The 27,953-nt window shown below is 39.9% G+C and overlaps 1 protein-coding gene across 1 annotated transcript in view; it reads right to left on the bottom strand.

The window, feature by feature from the left end:
- Positions 1–27,953, bottom strand: part of xirp2a (xin actin binding repeat containing 2a) — a 57,621-nt gene that overhangs the window by 26,886 nt on the left and 2,782 nt on the right. The window contains exons 4-5 of the mRNA XM_067583037.1: positions 24,313–24,731; positions 4,601–4,712 (exon numbers count right to left, since the gene is read on the bottom strand). Coding sequence (XP_067439138.1) covers positions 4,601–4,712; positions 24,313–24,525 — 325 coding nt within the window. The 5' untranslated portion in view covers positions 24,526–24,731. The remainder of the gene's footprint in view (positions 1–4,600; positions 4,713–24,312; positions 24,732–27,953) is intronic.

Raw genomic sequence — 27,953 nt, 5'->3', positions numbered from 1 at the left:
TTTTATGAAACACAGGGTGTTCTCCGGGAAGCCCACCCCATGAGCTGCTGTTGGCAGCACATCGACTTGAGAATATCGTGGTTATCAGGCTTGTAGAGAAGCTGTACTCTGTTTATAATCCCGCTGAGATTGCACATGGATTTCCTGTTCCCATAGTGGAAAATAAACATACTCCGGTAGAATACCTAATAAAGGGGCCAGAGAATATCCCCACACTGAAGTCCACACTCAAGTGAGCTTTAAACTAAAATAACTTTCGGACAATTTAACAGTCTATGTAGTTAGTAACTCTGAATTGTGAAAGTAAGTGTAAGTAAAGAGATTTACTGTTCCATGTAATGTAATGGTGAGCCTAATTTACTGTATCTGGATTTGATAAAGTTGTGCTAATCAATGCTAATGGCTCAAGGAATATTTCACCTGCTATTTTTGTCTGTGAGAACACAATTTCAAGATGTTCCCAATCACTTTCAACTTAATTTCAGCTGGTTATTGGTGGAAATGGTGTTACTGTACAACTGAATGGACAAGGTCATCAGATATTATCCTCAGGCCACAAAAACATATGACAAAGTAGTGTTATTACAACCCTGTGAACAATGATATATTACCTCTTCAGATGTGTCTCTTGAAACTTTGATCTAAGAAACCAGCGTATTGCTTTCTTTTATAAATGTGTAAATTATTTCTGGCAGACGTGTCAAGTCAAGTTCAGTCGCATGGCCTTTCATTGTTACAATCATGAAGGGCTTGACAACAGATTCATTTTAAGCAACACTTTAAAATGATACTTTAGACCCTACTCCACCTACGCACCTGTCACAAAGAGATTTTTTGATGATCTAAGAAAAACATTCAAAATTCTCTGATTCCAACTTCTCAAATGTGAATATGATAGTGTATGACAGTAAACTGAATATCTTTGGGTTCTGGACTGTTGGTCAACAAGACATGAGAGGAAATTAACTTGGGTTTTGGGAAACACTGATCGACACTTTTCACCATTTTCTGACAATTTATGGACCAAACAACTAATCGATTAAACCAAGAAAATATTCAACAGATTAATTCAATAACGGACATAATCATTAGTTGCAGCCCTAAAGGAAACAATACCCCTTCTAAGCTGTCTGAGTGAGCAATGGGTGCCATTTTCAACAAAAAAATAAATACATATTTAAAGGTTTTCAGACATTAAAAAAGAGGCACAGTGTGCTAGTGAGCTATAGAGGTCCTGGTAGGCAGATTTGTTTTACCTTTGGAGAAAGCCAGGCTAACTGTTTCCCCCTGATTCCAGTGTTAATGCTAAGCTTAGCTAACTGGCTGCAGGCTTTCGCTTTCTATTTAGCTCACAGACAATGAAAGTGATATCAATCTTCTCATCTAAATCTCATTAAGAAAGTGAATAAGCGTGCCGTGTGTTTATATAGGCAACATAAAGAAAGAACACAATCGCTTGGGAAAACACTGTGTCCAACATTGGTCAAGGTGAAACCACAGATATTAACAGTGTGATTAAGATAAAACATTTCGAGTACAATGACCCATTTGCTCAACGAGGTTGTGAAACATTATGCTTAAAGGTGAAGGACTGGAGGGTGAAGGAACAATTATCTTGCATATTTCCACCCATTTCAAACCTATACTGTTCAATTAATCTATACACAATATAGCCAGAACCTCAATTTTCAATTGCCAAATATAAATCAGGTCTTAAGGGCTAAATTGAGTCCCATAATTACTAAAGGAGTCAAAAGTGAAATTGACAGGAAGAAAATCTTTGTTTTTCCTGAGGATAATATTATAAAGCCATCATCATTTGGAAGGCAAATCTGGGAGGAGATTAATTAAAACAAAAACAGTTTTTCGGCAAATCCAGCCCCAGTTGGCAGCGTTTGCACACTTGCACACGCAAACGAAAAAATCTCTAGGGCCATGCATGTCTGACGAGTTTAATTATATATATATATACATATATATATATTTATATATACATAGAGAGAGAGAGAGAGAGAGGGAGTCTGTGGCTGTTTAAACTTGTATAATATATAAATATATAAAAGCACAAGTATTGAACACCCACTATTGTGTGTGACACAAAGCCAGCCACAGTTTCATGGTAGTGATTCTGGTGTAACATGAGAGGAAACAAGTAAACAAGGATGCCTATTTAGAAAGAGCAGCAGCACGGAGATTTAGAGGTGAGCTTTGCATCTGTTTAAAGCACAGTTACACCACCACTGTGCTTTATTTAAACATTGTAGCTTTGCAGGAAACAGCTACTGTAGCCCCCTCGCCACAAACGTCAGTCATTTGACCTCGCACATTATGCGACATTGCCACTGACAACTTGTCAGCCAAGACAAAAGCCGTCGCTCAGTCAGGACGACGGGAAAGCGGAGGATCGTCAACAAGCTCCAATTTTAGACGTGTTGTGGAGATTTAGAGGCGCGCAGGGCGACACGAAAGCCTTGTTGATCTCAGGTAGAGATGGAGAGGCTCTCAGTCTGTGTGTATATGTGTGTATATTGAGTGTAAGCATGCATGGTTGAGTTTATGAATGTGTGTGTGCAAAGGTGTTTTAAACACTGGGATGCCACTTTGAGGCAGTTGCCTGTCAACACATTCATCACTATAGTTTGTCACTATCAACTATCACCACCTTTCTTTGTCAATTTTTTATTTCAGTTTGCATTGGCATGACATGTAAAGCAGCTATAATCAATATTTTTATGTTTACAATGGATTACATGACTAATTGTATGTAACAGGCTAATTCTGAGACTCTACAGAGTGTTTTAGAGTCTTTCAGCTTTTGTTTTTTTACTGTTTTATTCACTCTCATTGCTTTCACCAGCATTTTTTCAGTAGGAGCAGGCAGCTGTTTTCAGTGAAAAAACTAAAAACCTACAATATGCTACCTGCCCAGCACCAAATGGCATCCAGACAAAGTTATAACCTAGCTGATGAACATAGTGGAGCATTCAGCTGCTAAAGAGCCAGATATTTTTCTCTTGTTGGAGGCAAATAACAGCTAAAAGGAGAGAGAATATTGAACTTATATTCATTAGTTAGTCTAAACATGACTCCAAACGAATGCTAAAGTTGCTCCATATCTGCTGGATATGTAAACAGGCAACCTTTTGTTAACAAGTTTGCTATAGCAACTGAAAAGGTCCATGTTGTGTTAACAGCTTGTTTCCACAGTTCATATAGCCAGTCTGATTTTACAAATACAGTCAGGTCAAAAGCTCTTCATATGTTGTTTTCATGTATTACATTTATTTTGTACATGACACATATTATATGTTAATGTAAAAATGTAAAACAGATGTATGTTGTCAGGTTATTTGTTAGCTGTCTGTGTTTTGTTGTTGCAGTAGGTAACAAACTAAGCTGCTAGTCTTGTGGTTTTCCTGTCCTCCCCGACAGAAAAGGTAGTTTTTCATCATCAGGCAAGATCATACAGCCTGGAGGAGCTTTGATAATATTTATCTTGAATGGCTTTATGTTGTTTTTTTTTACACATAGACAGAAATGTATCTCTTACAGTGTTTAGGTGACAGCGGTTAAAGGTAGAAGCCTCTGCTGGTTTCCATGATTTTATATGGAGACCTCTTTTGAGGGGTGCCCTGGTCTAGGGTTTAAGGCACCAACCATGAACTGCAATGTCCCCTGTTCACGTCCTGGACCATTGTTGCTTGTCATTCCACATGTCTTTACTCATTTCCTGTCATCTCTTTGCTGTAGCTGTCCAAAAATGGCATTAAAAAATCTCCTAAAATGTATTTTTTCAGTCTCCCATTCATAGTTGATTACTCACTGTATTTAATTAAGATTTTGCTCAGTTTCTTTATTTTTAGATGTTCTGCCAATTTAATTTATCTGCTGAGGGCAACAGCTCAGCTTGACTGAATTCTTCCTGCAGGTGTTTTTAACAGCTAAATGCTTGCACTGGTCAGTGTGGAGAAGATTAGAGTATTTTGATGAACTTTTAATATAGTTTTACAGAATTCAAATTACAGTTTTTTGAGGGGTATTTAATCCTACTTTTCTGAATCCTCTACTTTCTATTTCTTCCACACACATGCGCAATTAATACTCACTCCATGATCAACATATTGAGCTACCTGCGAGGCCACACGTGATAACTAACCATCTTTAGCTTGTTTGTGATGCTCACAGAGTTAAAAAATGGATTGTACCTTGCACTGTAAGCTCTATCTGTGTGTACACTGATATCAGCGCCAGTGGAAAACAAACTCGAGGTAGCCACTACAGCATTGCTATCACAATAATGGAAGCACAGTATCTAGCGAGCCCCAAGCTTCCCATTAAAAACCTGCCAGGGAGGCAGCCTTATCTGGCAATGAACAATCTGGTTTTCAAAAGCTGCTTTCTGACAAATGTTTATCTCATTGGACAAATGGGACACCACATTGCATTAACCATCCTGCAGCCTTGGTTGTTTGTTTGACAGACTAGTGTAACCATGATGCAATAAAGCTAGGCCTCATGTTATATTCTGTAATATATTTGATGTTGTGTCAAAGTATCTTTTCAAAGAAAATCTCGAAATGAAAAACAAAAAAATACTCACAAAGAGAGGTGTCCTGAGGTGAAGCCATGGTCTGATCTATTGACGGTTCAAGCTGTGCGAGGCTGCTGGACGTCAGTCTTTTGGATGGGGATGTGTGGACGGTTGTCACTTCCTGGTCAGAGAGAGAAAGAGACAGAGAGAGAGAGAGAGCTATCAGAGGAAACACCTGTGCTATTTCAACAGGGAGATGGAAAGGTGCCGCTACAGGTCGTCAAAAACCATCTGGCTGTGCCCAAATCGCCTGTACACACCCTGACACACATACACTCTAACACACACACACACACACACACACACACAGAAAAAAACACACATGCTACCACACATACCTTAAGTATGAAAAATGATACAGTCAAGCGTCCGGTGACAGTTAAGCTCTAGATTCCTGTGAAACTTTGTTGCTGTCGTCTGGTCTGAGCACATGCACACACACACACACACACACACACACACACACACACACACACACACACACACACACACACACACACACATCTGAGTGTAAAGAAAGATGACCTTGAACACCATGTGAGCATTAGGCATTGACTGGAAAGTTAGTGCAAACAGCACTTGGTTGAATTTTAATAGAGCTACTCTAGCTGTAACTAACAGTGTTTTCACAGGCTTCTATTGATGAAAGGTACAACATTGGTAAATGGCATGTCATTGGTACATACAGGCTTATTTTTCCCCTGGAAGCATTTTGTCAAAACTTAGAAGTCAGCCAGAGCAACACGCCTATTCAGTTGCAAATCATCCCCACAGGGAACAAACACACCTGCGCCTGTGTGTGTGTGTGTCTTTGCAAATATGCCGGTGTGTTTTTTTTTCATTTGCAAATCAAATGTATTCCCTATAGAGTTCTTTCGACAGCTTCTTGCCGAGCATCAACATGGAATGACAACAAATACACAACAGCTCTGTACACGGCAAAACTACGTGGTGCATACAGACACACGCACACAAACTTGTGCCTGTCACGCTTGGTCTCCTTCTCCCTGCTGAAGGTGTCAGCCGTAATTTCAAAAATGCACCAAAGGACAAAACGTTGTCCTCCAAAATCCCATTTAGTAAATCCCTGAAAGACATGCATGGTCATTTGCATACTTTCCTACAGTAATACACACACAGACATGCACGCACGCACACACACCATGGCAAAACAAGGATGTAAACATAATCTCTGCCTTTCTGTCACTGTCAGTCTCTCTCTTGCTGAAGTAGCACTCACATCGAATGAAGCTCAAGCCAGTGAGCTGCGAGGAGCAAAAGCACATGGTAGAAACCGGCTGCTAACCACAGCTCCCCTGTGCATGGTGTTTGACTGCTCAGAGGTTTTTTGTCTACAACAGGGTGTTACTTTGCTTCGGGGATGATTAAGCGCACTATCAGTGAGGATGTTTTACAGGCCGGTGTGTGAAAAATATGTGTATGTTTGTGGCAGTTTGAGTTTATTATAGCATGTTACAGAAGTGAATCTGTGGTCTCTGGTTTTCTGTTTCCATTTACACTTAAGCTAATGTGTGTAGTAAATCATCCATCCAATACATGTGGTGAGTGGGTGGGAAGACTTTCTCTGTACTTTAATTGCTACATTTCATTTGCATCACAGAAGATGGAGCACCGTGGAATCTCAGTGAAGAACTGGCAGTAGTGTATATTGTAACCAGGCAAGAACAAGTCAGATAGGTCTCTAAATCGTCTTTAAATCTATACCGTGTCTAAAGTTAGAGCATTGAGGCTACGTCACTTCAGGACTTTGTTAGGGTCAATTTACTGTCCAGAAAAGAAATAATAAAATAGGTGTGGCAACTATAACAAATAATCATCACTTGCCAAACTAGAGCTGCAACTAACAATTATTTTCATCATTGCATAATCTGATTACTGTCTCAATAACTGATTGTTTTATCTATAAAATAGTTAAAATGCCCATCACAATTTAAGGTCTTGAAATATCTTGTTTTGTCCAACCAACAGTCTAAAACAGAAAGATATAATATAAGGTAATAGAAAACAGAGAAAAGCAGGCTGTTTGGCATTTTTGCTTGAAAATGACTAACGATTAACCTATTATCAAAACAGTTGTTGATTAATTCACTCTCAATCAACTAATCAATTCATCAACCAAGTGTTTTTGTGCTACACCACATTTGGGGCATAATGCTAAAAGATGTAACAGAGAATTACACTTTGTAATCAAGATTGCCAAGAGGTCAGAGGTCATCAGGCAAGGTAGAAATGAAGAGCAGTGCATCATCTGCAAAACAAGAGAACGTTCACGAGTAACAGGAGGCCAGGTATGTGGAGGTGAGAAAGTAACCAGGGTTTGAACTTCTCTCTCAAGCTCTCTTTTTTATTCTTCACACAATTACTTTGTCACTTTTCATGTGTACAAACAAGTATAACACTACACATGCCTTTGCAGTGAGACTGTCTGAAAGTGTATATCAGAATCCCCATTTGAACCATTGACACGTCTCGCTCTTTTCTTTCACACCAGGCTTTTGACCTTGCCTTAGCATTTGGCCATAAAGGCAGTGTATATACCAAAAAAAAGGAACCCAGAACTGAACCTTTGTGCACACCATAAAAATATTAATTCTTTAAGGACAGAACTCCCCAGTAGTCTCAACGTCTGTCAGAGCTGAGCCAGCAAAATAATGAGATTATCACCTCTTAATAAGGAGAATATAATTGATATATTACTACTTATTGAGGTCAAAACATACAATAATAGGTATTTTTCTAGCATTCAAGTCTGTTCAGATATTGTTTACGTCTTTGAGCAGAGTGCTGCATTTGGCACTGAAGCAACTGAAATTAGAATTGAAGCCAATAAAATTTGAGAGTTGCAAGTAAACAAGTTTCTCAAAAATACATTAAGTTGGAAAGTGGCCTGAAGTTATTTGTGTTACTGGCATCAATAATCTTTTTTCTTTCCAGAAGAGGCCATACAAAGGCAATTTTCAAAAGCCAAAGGAAAACAATCAGTCTGCAAGGAGAGATTGATAATGTGCAGTAATTCTGCTGACAACAACCAAGGAACCTCTTTACAAAGCTGGTCAAGGGCACAGAGAGAGCTTCAGTGAACACAGTACACAGTTTAAGAAAACAGCATCAGCTACAGTAAGTAGCAAGTCTAAATTTAAAAACATAACAACAAACGGAAAAAACACTGATTTCTTATTTAGATGCTTTCTGTTAAGGTATCAATCCATGACTTATGTCTTAAAATCAACTGATCTGATACCTAAGTGAGGATTGGTGTTGTCCCTAAAGAAGATACACCAGGTATTTTGTGATATGATTACACCAATCAGAAGTGAAGACTGCAGTTAATCCATTTTATGAAGTACAATAAGTGGATGAACTGCAGCAGTGCCACAGCACAATATCTCATGCAACCGTCATCAAGTGCTATCTTGCTTTGAGTCCCTGCCATATGTTCTTTTTGGCGCAGGCTGCCACGGAGGAAGGAGGAAGAGAGAATGGGGGTAGTGGTGGTGGCGGTGTGTGTCTGCGTATCTCCAACAGGCTGACAGAGTTAATAAGGGACAGTGCTTGGTGAAATCTGTCTAAATGTGCCAGGCCTGTCGCAAGAGATAATCCCTGTGAAAAAAAAAAAATCACTGGATCCTCCTAAAAGGAGCTCGGCTAATGAAATCAATGCTGGCCATCTGGGACCATTTCATGTGTGACAGACGCCTACAAAGAGGCCGGTCAGACCTGTGATGGTGAAACCATAGTAACAGGGAATAGTAATACTAGTAATGGTAATAGTAGCCTGGGGAGGTGACATCCCCTATCCTCACATTGGTGCCTATAAGGGGGAGACATTACCAGTACATAGACCACTCCAGGAAACTGTGAACTTGCCATCACACATGCAGGGACTTCAGCATTTTTTTGTCTTATGTCAGCTGTTGACATTTTCGTCCTCTAACAACCCTTACTCCTACTAGTAGGACTTTAATGGCATGCAGTGGTGCATGGAGGGCCTCTGAGGAGAGCTGTCTGCCTCTCTCTCATCAAAGGTTCTTTATCTGTCCTCTCCCTCTGCCCTTCTGTGTCATCCTCTGTTTAAAAAATGTCAGTCTTAATAAGTCAATTAGTATAGAATAGAGTGCTAAGATTTTATTTTTCTCACCCCAAAGTGAGAGAATGTGCCAGTTAGGTGAGATAATGTCACTCGTACCGTTGTAAAGATGTAGCGATATGTCTTATCCTGAAACAAGTTGCAAACATTGAGGACTAAATGACTTGAGTGCTGAATCACACTTTTCATCATGTGAACTAGGGATCATATGGTGTTTGGTGAATCAAGGATCAAACTAAAGGCCTCAGTATTTTTCAAAGTGCTTGTAGTCAAACAACACTTAAAACGCCCATGTTACACAGAATCTGAATTTCTCTCTCAAGCTTTTGTACCTTCTTCACCCTGACTTTGAGTGGTGTTTTAAACAACTATAACAGATTTGCCTTTAGACATGGTCAGACGACTATTTCATTTTAAGCATACCCTTTGAAGGATTGTTTGACATTTTGGGAAATATGCTCATTAGTTTTTCAGCTGAGAGTTAGATGAGTGGATCTCTCAAGATCTCTCAAGTCTGTCCATTATATGGCTACAGCCAATTTAGCTTAGCATAGCATATAGTCTGGAAACAGCTATAAGCAGCTAGCCTGGCTCTGTCCAAAGCTAGCAGCCACTTAGCTTAGCTTAAAGAAACAGGGGGAAACAGTCTGGCTCTGTCAGGTAACAAAATTCACCTACCAGCATCTCTAAAGCTCACTGATTAACACGTCAGATCTGGTGTTGTTGGACTCCATCACGTCACTGCACTTGGCAGAAATAGTTTGGCACAGAGCTGCCCATAAAACCACAAAATGTCCTTTCTACACTATCTATTTTTGTACAAATTACACTAATGAGATACATTTTAATTAGTGAGCTTTACAGGTGCTGCTAGGTGCATTCTGTTACCAGACAGAGCCAGACTGTTTCCCCTAGTTTCTTTAAGCTAAGCTAAGTGGCTGCTAGCTGTAGCTTTATATGTATACAGTATGTATAACAGATATATGGGAGTGGTATCAATCTTTTCATCTAACACAGCGTCTGTTGATCATATTTGTGACTATGAAATGAAGTTTCGAACTGTACTTCGATCAGAACATTTTTGAGTTTGAATACAAGTTACCACTTTGCCAAAACTAAGAGCTACTATGAGTCTCTCCTGCACCCGACTACTTTGGATTCAAGTAGCTCAGAAATTGCTCCAAGTGCTTTTGAAGGAGTTGAAGATGTAGAAGCATTTCAAATCAATAAGGTCTTCTGGTTCGATATCAGCTCTGACATTACGGAGGAGAGAGGTCGCCCAAATGGGATGTATTCCTTAAACACTTTCAAGATTTTATTTTTGGATTGCTGTCTGTTTCTTTTCTCTTGTCTCCTTTGCTCTTTCATTTTCATACCCTGCTCTCCGTATCCTTCTCTCTGTCTCTCTTCTTTATTCATCATATAGTCCATCTATCTTCCTTTCTCTTGTTCTTTCTCTCTTTGTGTTGAGACAGCTTTCTGGAGTGCTTGAATGTGTCTCCGGCTTGCTTGTCAGTCTGACGCAGGTTCAGGTGAATGACCAATGCTCCCGAGATCTATAAAAGCTTCAAAATTAAAAAAAGCTTATTCCTTTGCTCCTCTATTTTCAAACCTCTTCACACCGAACTCCCCACCAATCCACTCACAGACTTTTATTCGATTAGTCCACCGCATGTCCTCTCGGCGTTTTGCAAATTAAATAGTTCATTTGATGCTGTTAATTTAATGCCTTTGAGCCATTCATGCCTGTGATAGCGCTGTGGCTGTAGCGAGTGACTCAAGAGGCATGCCAAGAAAAGAAGTCCCTCACACGACACACTGTTTGGGTACTTCATTTTAAATTACAGGATTCCTTTGTCAGCAAATTGTGCACACACACACACACACACACGAGTGAATTCATGTGCACACACAGACACTGTATTTACACATACAGTTCACCCACATGCACACTCCCTCTGACAGCTCTTGGACTGAGTGCTTCTGGCTGTGAAAGCTGCCTTATGGGTTTGCTGGCATAACATACAAGTGGCTGCTCTCAAACATGACTCATGAGGTTCTACAACAGTAAACAAATCACTAGGCTGACCGAGGCAACCAGTTGCTTTGGACTTGTTTCTCTGAACACGCCTGACTTTCTTCAAACAATTCAAAGCAGTGAACCAAAGGTCTCAGCAGTCATTTCTCACTGTTTTTATGCAAGAAGAGCATCACAGTCTTTGTCCAATGCTTTCTGAAGCCTGGATTTGGGGTTTGTTTCACAGTTACTAGTCACCACAATCATCACAAAGAAAGTTCAACAATGCTGGTGTTCTCTGGTTCACATGTTTTCACTGAGCCTAACATTGCTGATCCTGGATAACCAGTGTCACCGAGGCTGCTTATCAACTGTCTCGATTAAGTGAAGGTGTATGAATCTAGGTAAAAGCATGCAATGCTCTTAACAGTTTGTATTTTTTGTTGTTAACCCACACCAAAACTGACGTGTAAAAGCAACAATTTATGGTTGTTGATGACCAGTTGACCACGGTTGACTCCCCACCAGTCAGAAGTGAAGAAGCCTTTTGGATCTACAGCAAGTCCAGTTCTTCTTGACTCCATTTCCCCTGTTTCCAGTCTGAATGCCAAGCTAAGTTAGCTAGATATGACATATCGAACTATTGCTCTAATCACAAGCCAATCACATGTAACCTTAACAGAACCATGACTGGAGTGCCGACATGCAATACGACATGATAAAAGTAGGTTACTGTGGCAGCAAAATGTGATTCAGTGAGGTAAAACATCTAATATAGTTGCACAAAATGTGACACACAAGTGAATGCCTGAGCAGGTGTATCTGTCCAAAATGTTGCATTTATAATTTAATGGGCTAATTAATAGTGAGTGGATTCTCTTCCTAATAGAAGGTGACACTGGTTATAGTTTTTTTTATACTATAATTTGCAATTTTCATATCATTGAGAATTCTTACAAAGTCATCTGCTGCAGTAATAGAATAAAAACATAAAAGCAGTCTAAATATATTCATAACAGGAAGCCTGTGTTACAAACTGAGTGTGTGGACCTTCCCAGACAGGGAAGGTCTAATGAACAGATGCTATTAGTATTGTGACTCAAGATCCACTTGCTTTTCTGTGGCTTTCAACTACATCTGACAGTCTTCAAACTCCATTCACTGAAGACCAAGCAGTGTAAGATGCTGTTTAAAAGTCCAGAAAAAACTAGCAAGTGCACCTTCAGTTCAGAATTTCTGTCAGACAACTATTGCTAAGATTGAATTTTCAGGCTCACTGGTTGCATTATGGGTAATGTAGGATGAAAAAAGGGAGCCACATGGATATCTTGTCCTATACTGCATCATTTTTAGTTTTAAGAAGAACTGCATCTTCTTGCACACTGCTTTGGTTTCAACATTCATGTGCGGCGGTTGCAGCTGGCTGTAGACTCTGCAATGCCTCAGCCTCTGGGGCTAAATCATTCAGGCTGTGAATAAATAGTTAAGTGAATGAATGCATGAGTGCCTGAGTGAGAGGCCTTGTTAATTATGTGAGGTAATTTTCATCTTGACAGAGACAGCTATTATGAAAAGAGATTGATTTGCACAAAAAGATGTAATAGATTTCATCTACAGGGGTGCAACCCATTTAGATCACATTTACCCAAGTCATTTTGCGATGTTTGCGAGTAAAATTGGGTTTTTTCACATTTACTACTTTTTTATATTCATACGCTAATGTCAATGTTGCAGTGTCACACCGTACTTAAAATCAGCTTCTACACTATATCCCACGGCCATGAAAATAAACTCTTTAAGGCAACGTTTTCTTCAGGGATTATTTCCTGTGTGACTTTCATTTCTTTTGCTGAGTGTCAGGTGATTGATATTATGCAGAGGAAAATGAAACCACTCAATCTGGGCATAATGAAATAGTAAAGAGAAGCTTTGACCAAATTAAATTAAGCCTCTGTGTTTACTGTGATGGATTGCCTAGCGTCGTGGCATTTGCTGCATGTGTTGCACAGGAATGAGTGGCAGCAAAAGGAACCAAAGCCTCGTACCTCCGACTATTCTGGATAGACAAACCAGGAATAACGTAAACCTCGGGGCAAATAAAAGACTGCTGCACTCGGATTGAGCAGGCAAATTCATATACAGCAACAATTATACCACTGAATATTGTACCACTGGCAGGCAAAGTCAAGAATATTATACTCAAACAAGGGACCAAATACCTGCACAACTAATGAAATACATATCAGGCTCAGCTGTACATTGTGTCTAGTACTAATGAGCTAATGTTGGTGCGCTAAAACGATAAACTAAAATGGTAAAAATCTCTCAGCCTGTTTGTCGGTGGAGGTAAAAACATGCTCAAAAAGCAGCAGAGAACTACATAAGAGAAAACAACAATAAAGCTTTCCAGACATGTCTCATAATGCCTGAATGTGGATCTCAAGACTGATCGGGTGACTTCTTCTATCACATTGTCTCCATGGTGTTATGCAACTGTGTGCATTATTCTTTTGAAGGTCATCCCCGCTTTTATGCCATCCTCTCTTCCTCTCCCTCTGTCTACTCGTTGGCAGCTGCTTACTTTTGGCGAGTGTTTTTGTTTGCGCCGGGTGCCATAAGCGCTCCCTTTTGCAATCCAGCAGAAGTATGAAAACAATTTTTTTGTTTTGCAGCTGTAAAATCCTCTATCGACTGTCCTCATTATGACTTAACTGAGGCACGGCGAGAATCGCCCACATCAATATTTCAAACACTCATGGGTAAACACGGGCACAAAAGAGACACGGTCCAGAAAGAGAGAGGGAGGCGAGAGAAAGAGATGAACCACAGGCTGTAAACACAAGTAGTAGTACTGAGATGATGGAAGCACACATAAATACACAGACTGAGATTGACATTGTATAAGGCAAAAGAAAAGTCAGAAGGAGGCCAGAAAGAGGAAACAAACCTGACAAACAGCAGAAAAAGATTGATTGAGCTGTAGAGAAGGCGACTGTAGGAGGGGGAATGTGTTGTAATGCTGATTTGAGTTTTTCTACCGAGGCCAGCTGGGACAAAATGGATTAACTAAAGGCCAAACTACCAGACAGAGTCACAGTGAAAAGCTAGGAGGCTGACAATGGCAGAAATAAAAAAGAATTTTGAGAGACAGGCAGAGGAAATGAACACAAAGAAAAGAAGAAAGGATAGACTGACATATAGCCAGCCAGGACAACGCCAACAGGGAGGTATGATTCGCATTCATGGCCAGACAAACAGAGGTAGCAGCTGCAACAGATATATTCATACTATAGCTCAACAGTACAAAAAGCTGATATACGAGCAAAGGCACATATTTTACTGTTCTGGTCGCAGCTTCATTTTGCTCTCTGGCAATTTTCTGACACAAAAAAAACTTGGGTGATGTGTTTTCATCCCATTTTTTGGGTGAAAAAAAAAAGCTGTTGTGTATTTTTTGGGATACATGATGAAACATTTAGTCAGAGTTTCCCCTCAGTGGTATTTGTGGTTCTGTTCTGTCCTGTCAAAACACCCCTCCCATGTGTCTTCTTGACAAACAGTGCGGCGGTTTATTTTTTATTCTTTTTAAACCTCTATTTCATGGAGCGTGGTTAAAAACAGGGATTAAATATGTTCTTAATTAATACTTTGACTCTGTGCAACTCAGATTGTGTCAGGTGTGGTATTAGTCGCAAACATTTCACATGCCGAGACTGTTTGCTGGTCCTAGGTGACAAATATTCCCGCAGACTGTCAGTCCACAGCAGACTTCACCCTCACATTCTCAACTGCTTGATTCTCACACATTTACACCTGGGAGCCTCCCAGCACAACCTCAGCTGTCTACTGCTGGTCACTGAGCAGCGTCACTGGAGCGGTTGGAGGTTATGACTAAACCTGCTGCTATTTTTAACATTACTCATAGGGAAGCGTTGCAACAGGAAAGCCAGGAGATAATCCAGTAAATGGCAACACGGATGTTTATTTCCACTTTTCAATGAGGATGACCTCAAGTCAGAGACACTTGTATTATGGAAGTGACCATTTATAGCAAATGCTTGCACAGCTAGATTTAATGGGAAAGGCTGTGCTCTATGAGGGAGTGCTCAAAGAATCCAAGCAGCAACAAGGACTCTGCAGCAAGAGCTAATCCCCCTTTAACAAACATGTACAATCAATAACTTCAAAAATATAGCATGAGTCAGAGAGAGAGAGAGAGAGCGAATCAGCAGAGTAATAATGAGAAGTGTCTGGTTATAATGGCCTTGCTTAACACCTGCATTTGATGTTTCTAGTCAGCTGATAGCCACAGATGGTGAGTGCTTTAATGATTGAAAAAGCACGAATGTAGAAGCTGATGCCAATCAGTGGTCTGCCTGAGCAGAACTAGCTAAATTTGGGCTCCTGTAATTATTAAGGCCTAGCCACACCAGCATTTAAATAACTAAATTTCACAGGAAATAGAATGAATTCTAATAGAGTCAAAGGAAAGGAAAGTAAATCCAAAGTTTTCATGTTGAGTTCAACTTCAGTGAATTTTGACATTACTGACATTTCAGGGAACAGCAAGCTGGAGAGCACAAAGTGGAGGAAGCTACTGTAACTTAGCTATTAGTATTAGCTATGTTTTTATTTAAACCTCCTCTGTTGGAGGATAAACAGCTCCATAAGAGGAATGGTATGCAGACAGTTATGAAACAGAAGTCAATGATAAAAAACATATTTTGAATAAACTGTGTGAACCTATTGTGCCTTTTGGGACCAAACTAATGAGTTGTACATGTACAATCCTGACAACAAAATGCCAGGGGAACCACAAAAGGCCAGTACAGATAAAACTCAAAGAAGCTTGGGGATCTATTGTTTGGCTAGAATGTTACCAGCATAGTTGTTAACTTGCCAGCTTGTCAGCAAACTAGAAAACAAGTCCTCCAAACTAAACAGCCAAATACCATGTTTGACCATGTGAATCCACGTTTCAAGAAGAAGAAGACGAAGAATATCTATGGTACCTATACATCTGCTCACTCATCAACCATACATGACAAGTTTTCTGTAACTGTAATTTGGTGCTCAACCCCAATGCATTTCAACAGGGTTAAGTGACTTGCTCCGGAGTGGGAACCGTTAAAGGACAGGAGAGTCAAACTGATTTAATTTGCCCAATTGGATCCATTTGCAAATGGCAAATTTGACCCAGATCTGGTGAGCATGAGATAAATTAAAGCCTGAGAGACGTCCAATGATTTGAGTGTCAAAGCTTGGCTGCAGAAACTCCTCATGTGTATTGACTGCTGGAAAACTAACAGGGACATTAGCAAGTCATTAATGTAGGTTGGAGGTGTGCTTGTCCCATAAACAAGACAGATAGATGTACATGTATGTAGTCTTTCACTTACATTAGATATATTAATATTACATATGGTTCCTGCTGTAGATGCAGATTTACATTAACATAGCATTATATTCATTCATTATGATAACATACTGCTAGTACATAGATGTTACAACCATTATATGTTAATGCATATGAGCACATACAGTATGTTAATATTTGAGATAACATGCAGCTACTTCCTTTTTATTGACACATGTTGTATAAGGTTCATATGTGGTCATATATTTCGTTTCATGGCCTGTGCCCAGAGCTCACTTTGTATTCTGGGCCTTTCTCTCCTGATTATCATTTCTCTTAACTAGGGCTGAAACCTGACAGACATCTGCTTTTCTCCAGGGAGAGAAAGTTGTGGGAAAAAGGGAAAGTTGAGAAAAGGATAGAATTGAAAAGACTGTTAGTGTCAGAGATTGTGCAGCCCTGAAGTGGGGCTTGATGAAGCTTATCATTACTGAAACATGAATGTAATTTGTTAATCAGACGCTGACCTGCTTCATCTGCTAAAATATAAACTCACTCTTCATTTCAGCATTTTGATTATCTCTCTTAAACCCCCTGCTGATTCGCTCTTAATCTCTATCACTCCCCATCCATCTTCATCTTTCTTACCCTCTGGCTTCCCCTCCCATCCACTCTCTCAGTCCTCGCTTGCACAATATAGTCCTATGCTTACTGAATGTAAATCATATTACAGCTTCTTTCATCAGGCTCCATGCTCTCTTAATGTTCAGTGAGCAATGCCAACATCACCAGGCACTACTATTTATACATGACGACTTTAAAGTGGCTTGGGATGCGGCTCTGTTTTCAGCCTCTCCAAATATACACGCCACCATGGAACTGACATCGGCTGACATACTGCATGCCTCATTGATATTCTGGGGATTTAAGTCTATAATTGTGCGAGTTTGTAATATAAGCTCATGCAGGTGGATGAACTTCACATCACCTTAACATACTGGAACTTTATATTAAACCAAACGGGACCTGGAGAGTCAACCACTTTGATTCAGACTGGGATATCTCAACAACTACTGGATAAATTGTTATGAGACTTTTGTACAGACGTTCATGGTTCCCTGACGATTAATCCTAACAACTTTGATAATCCACTGATTTTTTTCTCTAGCGCAATCATGAGGTTGAAAGTTGTTGGATAAATAACCATAATTTTGGGGGTAATGCTTTATTTTACAGGTCAGTAATTTCTGAATAAATTCTATAATAACAGAGTGCCCTGGAAAGAACTATGCAATTTGGTACTAATTACTGTAAAACTAGAGACAGTGTTCAATTAATTCCGATAATTAAAACTAATTAATTGCTAGTGTAACTTAGAGAGTCTTTTTGTCAGTGTGCAGCAGCCCAGCTGAAGATACAAAAATGTCAAATTTATCTACAGGCAGCACACAATTCAACATATATGAAGAATGAGGATTCCACTTATAAATGAATAATGAATGAATACTTAGTTGGCTTTACACTTAGCTGTTTTTTTGTTTGTTTGTTTTGTTTTTTTTTGAGGAAATTCCTCTGAAAATTAATTGCTACCTATGAAGAAACAGAACAAATTGAACTCTAACTAAAAAGCTGAACTTTGCCTTTGTCTGTTGTCCATACAATTAGCGAAACATTACATGATTCTCTCCACAATACTTCCTAGAAAATTACAGACCTGTAAAGTAAAAAAATAGTACATTCATGTTCAAAGGCAAAGACTGGCTTGCTAACATGCTGAACTAAGGTGAATATGATAAACTTAATAAGCTAACTGCTAAATATCAGCATGTTAGCATTGTCATTGTGAGCATGTTAGCATTCTGATGTTAGCAGTTAGCTCAAAGCACTGCTGTTGCCTATAAGTATAGCCTCACAAAGATGCTAACATGGCTCTTTATGAAAATATGGCCTTTTCCTCAATAAATATGTAAAAACTGCTGGATCAAATATGGCCTCAGTGGAGCTTTAAATGATGAGTTAAGCTTCGGTTGGCTGCCTCTGTCTGTTAATGCTAACAGGGTAACATGATTTGACATCCTGACTTTTCCACCTGTAACAGGCAATGAAGGAACTACAAATTTCTACCAGAACAAATAAGTACTGACAGCTAAAATATTACTAGTTAATGTACTAAATTATTCAATAATGGTCAATAAAGTAACACACACAGCTTCACCATGAAGCACTTTCTAAAATATTTGCAAAGAGAAAAACGCTGGATACAGAATTTTTTTTAAACAGAGAGACTTACTAACAATAGATGTGGCCTTCTCGTCATGAAATCTGTAAAACTACTTTGTCTTTGGTGCTAATTGCTATTTAGCTAAACTGACACGGTGAACATTATACTTGCTAAACATCATCATGTTCATTGTGAGCATGCTGACGTTAGTATTCAGCTACAGCCTCACAGAGCTGTAGATTCTCACTCTTGTCAGACTCTAAACTCATTGTTCCTTGTGTCCCTAAGCTCTGCTTCTCTTCGCTCTTGTCATACGGTTTAATGATTGAGCTTTAGTTTGATACACAGCCAAAAGATTTGCATTGGGAACCTTGTCTGAAGAGCACTTCTTCTTTTTTGCTATGGCAACGATGAATGGCAGAGGGAGAGCGATGGCGGTGTTGCCCTCACGATGACATAGTGCCATATCTACAATTAAATGATTAAAACAGTAAGCCTTGAGGTCTTTGGCTAACTGTTGAACACATGCTGTTGTAGGGCTGTGGATGTCAAACTGCGTTAGAAAAAAAAGAAAATCTGACTCACAGAACGGTCTGAATGGAAAAAAGCCTGCAGATATGCATTCATTACCCAGCTATGGAAATGGATTATCGCATGTTGGAGTGAATATGCACGTCACCACAGTACCACAGGAATAAGGGACTGCCTTGACAAGTATTGATATCAATACAGAGCAGACTCCACAGCTTTTACTGATGTTTCAATTTGCCAAATCCATAAACAAAACAAACGCCAGGTAGGCAAATGAGTTGGCGTTATCTAAATCAAATGAAAGAGGGATTTTTCAGAGCTGTGTTTGGCAGACCACGTAATAGTGCAACTATTCTCGGAGGCAAGGCGGAGAGCAACAAGTCATCATCACATAGCAGCCTAGCTATGCGTCACACACACATGGCCCCGCTGCCAGCTCCATTAAAAGATTTGAATCTGTGAAACTGAGATGAAAGAGATGCCTGGTAAAAGTTAATGGAATTTTTACGAGCTCAATGGACTTGATGAGGACTCCGCTGTCCTCATCAAGTCTGGATCAATTTCTTGCAGACACATTGTGGCTTTTAGTTTATTTAACATTTAATTAAGTGAGTTTAGGAATGGTGCTGCATATTGATTGATTTTTTTTGGAAGGGGGGGGGTTGGAAATAGTTCACAATTAGCAAAAGCCGCTCTCATTCTCGTCTTGTCAGTATGTCATTTGAAACTTTCAGTGTGATTATTCAACATGGCAGAGTTACAAATGTCCCACTATGTGCGTAAAAGCTATAGAGATGAACTCTATGTAAAGGCTAGTGACAATGACGAGTCAGGATATGAAAATAAACTGAGAGAACATTCCAGACCTCCAGTGCCACTGTCTGAATTTATGTAGACACCTCATGGAGTCAGACTCCTGCCCCACCACCACCACCGCCGCCACCACCACCACACAGAATTCAGTCACAGGGCACATAGGTCCTCCACTTTAAAAACTTCACCATGTTATCCTCTTAACCAGGTGTGACAAGCTTTACCCCAAAGTACAAAATCCTTTTACAACCTTTTGTGTTGTGTTAAATTTACCAAGCACATCAGAATTAGATATTTTTTGCCAATTATGCAAATCCAGATAATCTGACAGCCTCACACATACAAAAAAGCCATTTTATGACACCTCCAGGAATTGAAAATGAACTCCAATTAACACCAGGTGATTAGTAATTGTTCCACTGTGATAAACTCCTGATTAAGTGCATATAATTTAGCCTCCTTCTCATACACTTTGCTGTAGAAAGTGGCTGCTTTTAACACCGGCATACTCTCTCAGTCTCACAGATGCTACGCTGCCACCCACTGGCTAATGACTGTCATCACAACTGGAATGAGTGCCAGGTCAGGACACAAGGATTAGAAATATTTATGTAACCACTAATTTATGCCAGAACATTTTAATGAGTTTGTACAAAATAATGGCTCATTCTTTCTGCAGTGCAAATGTTCAGCATTATTGATGAACGGCCAACTTTTGTGCATATTTGGATGCATGTAAATTACTGAACAGTGTGTGTGCGTGTGTGCTTCTGAGAATTCTAGCCCCCCTGCGTGATATGATATGACATTGTACCACAGTTTCACCTCATCTGTCTTATGCATGTTCATCAGTATGTGTGTATTCGACCCTGTGTACACAGACATGACCAGAAGGTCAGACAGATGTTGTAAACACAAGCCCGCGTCCCTCGAGGATCGGCCTGCTACACAAGCAGGAAAACACGCTCTTTGTACTCAAGATAAACCGTTGCATCACTTCACATCTGGGTTTATTGGAAGCAAGGACTGTCCTCTCCCCACTGAGGGTTTTGGCCACAGCTGAGCGACCACCTGGGAATCCATCAGTCATTGTTATGACTGGCTGGCCAATGACATTGCGCCCTTTAAATAAATGAAATGGAGCAGAGAAAGAAAAATACAGCGCATCATCAAATATTAAGCTCAGCCTTACAGATGAGTTGGAGACAAGGTCGTGTTTTATAACCAGGCGGCTGCAGAGATCTAGTCCTCTCCTCTCTCTGGGAATCTGGGAACACTGCCCATACGCTCCATTAACATTGAACACTGTTTTTCTTTTTCAAGAAAAGATAAAAACACACTATAAACACTCATGATACAATGCCAAGAGACAGCATGTGTTGCAACACCAGCTTGTGACACACAGCTGCATTGCTTGCTATTATAAAAAAGTACATAAATAAATGACCTTTCTTCTCTCCTGTGGGACAAAAATGATGATTCAATTCAGAAGTAGAAGAACTACAATAAATGCAAAACTTGTATCTGATGGAAATGGTTGGAAAGTGGCAAGCCGATTAGCTGCTATAAGTCAATAGAAAAGGTCAAAGTGAATTATTCCACAAAGCATCAGTTTTCCCAAAAGGATTTTGTGAGTAGAATTAATGCTGGGATGGATAAACTAAGAAAAAAATCAGTATTTCCCTTAATTATTTTGTCCCACCAGTTTCATAATGAACTGAAAAGTGAACTGGTGTTTACGACTTTGTTGTCAGGTTTGTCAGAAGGTGAGTTGTCTATGTGAAATAATTCAGGTGTGTTTTCACTCAGCTGCCAACACTGGAGCCCCACTGTGGCTGCATGCTGGTTAAAATAGTTGGTTATAATTTCTGAGAGCACATGGTGGTGTCTTCAAATGTCATATTTTGTCCGATCAACACTCACAAAAAAATCCAAATATATTTAGTTTACTGTCATCTATGACACAAAAAAGCTTAAAATCCTCATATTTGAGAAGCTGCAACAAATATATTTTTGGCATTTTTCCTAAAAAAATATTATTTGGCTATTAAAATAGTTGGCAATTGATTTTCTTCTATTGACTAACTGATTAATCATTGCAACTCTACCACAGTCTCACAAAGTCCTGTGGGAAACACTGAAGATGCATGGAGGGATAAACAAGGAGGAAGAAAGATTCAGTAGAAACAAACTACCAGTATAGAGGAGATTAGACTGAGAAAGACAACAGCATCAATCATTCTGTAAATTCCCAATAACAAAAATGTTAACATTCAGCTGACAAAACTGTTGAGCACAGTTGTGACTTATGTCCATCTGAAGCAAAGGAAATAATGTGACATTATTATAGAGCCACAAAGTCGCCAGAGGAAGGAGGTCGGACCTCCAACTTTGACCCTGTTTGTTTTCTGCTTCCTATCAACAGTCTATGTTGGTTTCTTTTCACCACAACAAAAATAATCCTCCAACCCAAACCAAGTATTTCACCATGACAACAAAAAAGGAAGAAAGAAAGGCTTGACTGGGCTTGGGAACGACAAAAAACAGAAAGCCTCTGTTACAATGTGGGTGTTGAGTTTCAAAGATGTGGACTTTTACTAGAAAAATCATTTTCACAAGTTATCCCATTTTATGGAAGAGCAAGTCAGGGGGGTGGGGGCACAACATGGCAAATCTGAAAATTGTTGCTTATTTACACATCTGGCAGAAACCAGGCAACATTGGTATTCATTTGGAGTCATGTGTCTGACCATGTGATCATGTGATTACTCTCCTTTTAGCTCTGTTCTGGTCTCTATCAAATATTTGGCTATAAAGATGCTAAATGCTCTGTTAACCGACTAGCTGCTAACTTTATGCATATGTGTCATGCACAGTGGGTTTAACAGACCTTTTTCCCTAAAAACAGCTGTCTGCTGTGGCTGGAAAAAAGTGCTGATGAGAGCGCCAAGACTGAATGAAAACAGTAAAGTTGCGAGCTGCAGAACCAAAACGTTGTGCAAAAAACGCTAAAATGTTCTGAGGGGAACTGTAGAGTCTGCAGGTGCTAATTCTCTGAGGGTTCATCACTATGAGCAACACCTTTAACTTCACATGTAGTCATGTGATCCATTGTTGATATAAAAGCATTGATTAGAGCAACTTTAATAAGTCAAACACTATAAACAAAGAGAGCCTGATAACATTGAACCACACCTCCGTCACCCTTGTAAATCAACAGGCTGAGAAAACTCTACTGATGGTATAAGAGAGTATAAGACAGTTTTACACATACTTAATGGTCAGTGAGACACTCTGGAATGTACAACAGCCAAAGCTGAGCTCTTATCACTTAAGATTGTTATGGCTCAAACTACAATAGCCCAAACACTCATGTCTGATGACAAAAATACAGATCCTTTAGCCTTTTTTCTCCAGACTCTCAAAACCAGATATCAGCCTTTCCAGCTGGACTGTGAAGCAAAAGAAAGCTTCAAAAGATGCTATCTTTGACTTTGGCTTTAGTGATGTGGATCATTAACCACAGTAATCTGTAAAATGTTTTCATCTCAGGAGCCAGATGTGATTCTAATAGATCCATGTCCACTCTCTCCCTCTCTGTGTTTCTGGCCTTGTGGAGAAGCTCCACACTGTTTCCAGCCTCGGCTGACATACCAATTACAGGGTTATTTTTAAAATCCTGCTTAACCATAAAGCTCTCCAAAATAGCTCTTAAATAACAGGGTGTCGAATATCACCGGCCCAGTGGCACTGCACTGATGCAGCTAGTGTGTATCTGTGCCCCCAGCTGGCACTGGCAAACACTGAGGAACTACATTCCCCATAATGCATTGGCCCTTGTGGATCGTGTTGGGTTTTATTTTAAGTTTGGATACTGTGAAGAGAGAAGTTTGCATTGGCCGTCACTGATCTCATTATCCCGGAACATTTTAAAGATTTGATGTCACAACCACATTGGAGCAGAAAGTAGGTCATGTGGGCCTTTTTGCCTCATCATCAGACAGTTGGTAAATGGGAGGTTTTCTCATAATGACCCGCTTTACTTCCAGCAGACTTAGATTTTCCTCTCAGAGAAGCCAGCTGAGATGGAAAAACAGAGCGTGAGAGAAGGCCACCCTCCTCTTCTGCAAGGAGACGTGTACTGAAAGAGTTTGTCCAAAATCAACAAAATGAAGGAAAAAACCCCAAATTTTCAGCGAGTGAATCATATCTAGACTCAAAGCAAATAGCAAGATAAGCTACATCCTGTTTTTACTGAACTTTGCATAATTGCTGGAAATATTTTCCAGTCATTATATCCTATAAATAAGTCAGTTTGGTCAACCAATAACTTCTTACCTCATTACATAAAACTACAGCTTACATACCAACAGGGAAATGTACAGTATACAATTTCCCCACACAGAAACTAGATCTGTTTTGCCAGAGGCATGACCTCATGGACATGTCTCCACCACTGACTTTTCAACTTTCTTTAAAGGTTAGTAAAGCAGCAAAAGCTTTTCATTTTGTTGAAATGCAGGCTGCATCTAACCCATCCATTTATCTGACACATTCAGCACAAAGTGCAAGGCATGGCAGTTACCTAACATCCCATTAGCCTGCAAGAAAAGTGGAATTTTATTGCACAAAAAATACAGTTTAGAGCAAAAAGATCAAAATGCACAGTACTTACTGTGTTTCCCACAGCAGGCTTCTCAAACATCCTCTTCAGGCTATCAAGTGGGATGTCAAACCTCTCAATCCTCTTAGCAGCCTGCAGGTCCTCTCTGAGCACTGGATCGTCTGATGCCTCTACCTGCGGCCCGGAGTGACTACGGGAAACGAATCCCGAGGTCGCCGACACAGCCCTCGCCACCTCCTCTCCATTTCCTGATTGAATTTCCATTGTTGTAGAGAAACAGTATCTTCCCCCCCTTTTCCCTTCAGGCTAGCGTTTAGAGGGGAAGTCTATTGTGTGAGGTGAACTGGAAGGGAAGTGAGGGAGAAAAAGAGGGAGTTAAAGAGAGGGTGAGGAATAGAGATGAAGATGCAGGAGTTGCTGGGGTTCCTCTTTGTCTGTGAGGCTCTCTGGGTTGTGCAGGCACAGAGTGGCTGGAGGAAAGAGGAGGAGAAAAGGAAAAGTTCACAGGGGAAGTTTTTTCCTCTCTCGTCTGCTCTGTAATTACTCATACACACACAGAAGCCTATGTAAACTCATGTGGGCTTAAAAAAAAAAGCAAATTGAGATAAGAGTTGTAAGAACGGGCCAAAGAAGTGACGACAAAGAAAGGAAAAGGAGAGAGGGGAGGGTGACAGAAAAAAGAGAAAAAAGGGGGGAAAGGAGAGAAGTTTTGCAAGTTCTTAAGTGTTCTGTGAGTCTTGGAAACTCTCTAACAGCTAAAAACAGCTTTACATTTCATGACTTACCCTAATTTTATGATATTTGCATATAAACTTGATTTTGTTCAGATGACATGTTAAAGACATCTGAGGTGTAAAACATGGTAAATATAATAGATTTTTATAACGTTAGCAACTGCTAAGCCTGAGTGTCACACTGAGTTGGAACGCTGCAACTTCACTATGAGGAAAGGACTTCTGGAGTGCTGCTGTGCTAAGCTAACGTTAACCTGTGATGGGCAGTAAATACCTCTGAAACATAGACTGGCTGCTTTGTTCAACCATAATGTCTTGTTTTCTGTTTCTACATGTTAAATGGAGACATGTGGGTATTGTAGCTTTGGAGTTGTTTAAAAGCACCTTTGATGAGCTAAGCAAGACAAGTAATGTAACCAGTAATGTAACAAATAACTTTTGCTGTTGTGTTATTAGTGACGTGTCCAAGAATGCATATTAAACATGAAATAGTTCCTTATTTGCTTTATGGTCATTTCTGTATTTTGTTGCCTTGATTAAATGTGCAGGCCTAGTATGTAACCAATGGTTATGTTGTAAGAACAACCAGATGACCTCCAGAATGACCAATAGGAGCATATTATGCCACTTTCCAAAACCATTACAAATCACTGTTAAAAAATAATGATGTTTTATGATGTGACAACACTGTGCTTGAGGTCTGTTTAGGTTTAGGCACAAAAACAACTTGGTTAGGATTAGGGAAAGATCATAGTTTTTGTTAAAATAATCACGAAACGTAGTTCATACTTCCTTACGCAGTCTCCATTGGCATGGCAACAGTTAACACCACAGCGTTGTGGTTTTTAAAAAAATGTCTTGACTCGCAGTTGGAAACATGACGCTTGTGATTGGAAGCAGGAAGCAAACAGTGGTCTATCCATCCCCTCCGTCCAACCTGCCACCTCCATATAAGGCCATCTCATCTGATCAAGTACCACCTTATATTGACCACAGCCTGAATTTTAGACCTATACTGTTGTTTTTCTTGTAACGACGGGCTGATACAGCATAGGGACCCCACTGAGGGGTAACAAAATACAAAGGTTAAAAGCTGGCAATAATCCTGTTTGCATAACTCTTCAATCAGCTGGTTCTAAGTGAACCTCTGCAGGCTTCCAGGAAACAGATTTAACAGCTTTTTGCCTCACCCATCCTGCCTTTCACACCTTCCTCTACACTCCTCACCCATCTGTCCAGCTCTGGGGTGGGTAGGAAAGCTTATTATTCCTGAACAAATCAAGGAAGGCCCATAACAACTAACCCTGCTGGCCTGCCCTGCAGCCATGATGGTTGATATTGTTAATTTTCCACCGGCCACACCAGCATTTCCTAGGGAGTGTTTTCCTGCTCTCGGTACTGGCAAGAAAAAGGAAATTAACACGTTGATTCGGCTTTCCTGTGTGACTCACATTTCAGCTGTTCCCTCCCTCCTCCTGTCATGTTTAAAGCGCGATTCTCACGAAAACTGCGCCACATTTTCAGCACTGCGTCCTTGACAAAGTGGTGTATTGTAGTCACAATTTTCACCATGTTATGCTCACGTATGCCGGGAGAAAAAGAGCAGGGGTCAAATGATGGAGAGGAGAGTTTGAGGGGCTGACAGAGGAAACCGAGAGAGATTGACAGCTTAGTTACAGGATCACGTAGAAACAAATACAGCAGAGTTACAAGCCTGAAACAGTCAGTCAGAGACACAATAGAAACATCGATACAGAGAGAGAGAGAGAAAGGAGCTGAGAGGCAATCCAGATAATCCAATCTTAATGAATGAACGGTCATGTTATATGCATCTGATAGTACTTTGGAGGACATTGTATCACTCCATTTAAACTAGAGGTGGATACATTATTCAGAGGGGGCCAAAGCTATGTGTGTGACTTTCAGCTGGATCCTGTGTCCATCGAGGCCACTCAGTTTACAACAGTTACTCCCATATACGCGAAAGAAAAAAAATTGCAAATGCAATTTATATCTGGTTATGCTATTTTGACTTCATCAGTTTTTTCAATATCATTTCATTTAAGCAGCTGAAAAAAGCTCAGTTTTGAAGAAAAACAGGACACGAAGGACATGTTCTGGACTAATGGAGTAATAAAGATTTTCCGTGATATGCATCATGATTTGTTGCCTTGAGAAAGGAGATACACACACACACATGCGCACACACATACTGTTTTAAGTGCAGGGCTAAGTGGAATTCAGTGTGAGTGCAAACATAATGCCCCTAACACAAAGCTCCAGAGCAGCTTTACTTTAATACAATATTTCAGGCCTAGTGGGGCTTCAGAGAGGCTTTCTGGTGAAGATTCACCAGGGTAAAAACACTGCCTGCTTCTATTAAATAAAAGATGCCCCAGGTTCTGTTTGCTCTCATGTTGAATGCCTGGCCAAGGACTCCAGACAACTTTACTTAGAGGACAGACTGAAATATGATCACTCTGATAAGATAAGAAGATGGAAATAACAATTCCCATTTTATTGTGTCTACATTGCCAGAAAGAAGTATGTGTACACACAGATGTCAAATTTTCCAGTAAACTATTTAAAGATGCTGTCACTAAAAAACCCCCATTTAACATAGTTTAACATGGTATTTTCTTACTGAGCCAAAAGGTCCTATCTGATTCCCAAGAAAAAGTCTGGAAATACTGAAAAAGTATGTATCAATCACAGATTCAGCTAGAAAAACTGTGCAAGACTCTAGCCAGGAAAAATCGTTTCCCAGCCCCACCACACATTATTCATTCTTGTTGGTTTGTTGACATTATAGGGAATGCCATACTCTGAGAAATGTCTGATTTCAACTATCTTTTTCTGCCAAAGATGAAATGAGGAATGAGTCTCAGGCCTTTGGAAGCCTGGCTCATCAAAGTATCATTATGCTCTTGAAGAAGTTGCACTCTGAGCTATAATCCA

The sequence above is a fragment of the Thunnus thynnus genome, chromosome 24 (assembly GCF_963924715.1).
Source record: "Thunnus thynnus chromosome 24, fThuThy2.1, whole genome shotgun sequence".
Classification (NCBI taxonomy): Eukaryota; Metazoa; Chordata; class Actinopteri; order Scombriformes; family Scombridae; genus Thunnus; species Thunnus thynnus.
Note: the sequence above shows the minus strand (reverse complement) of the source record. Positions and strands in the feature narration are given on the sequence as shown.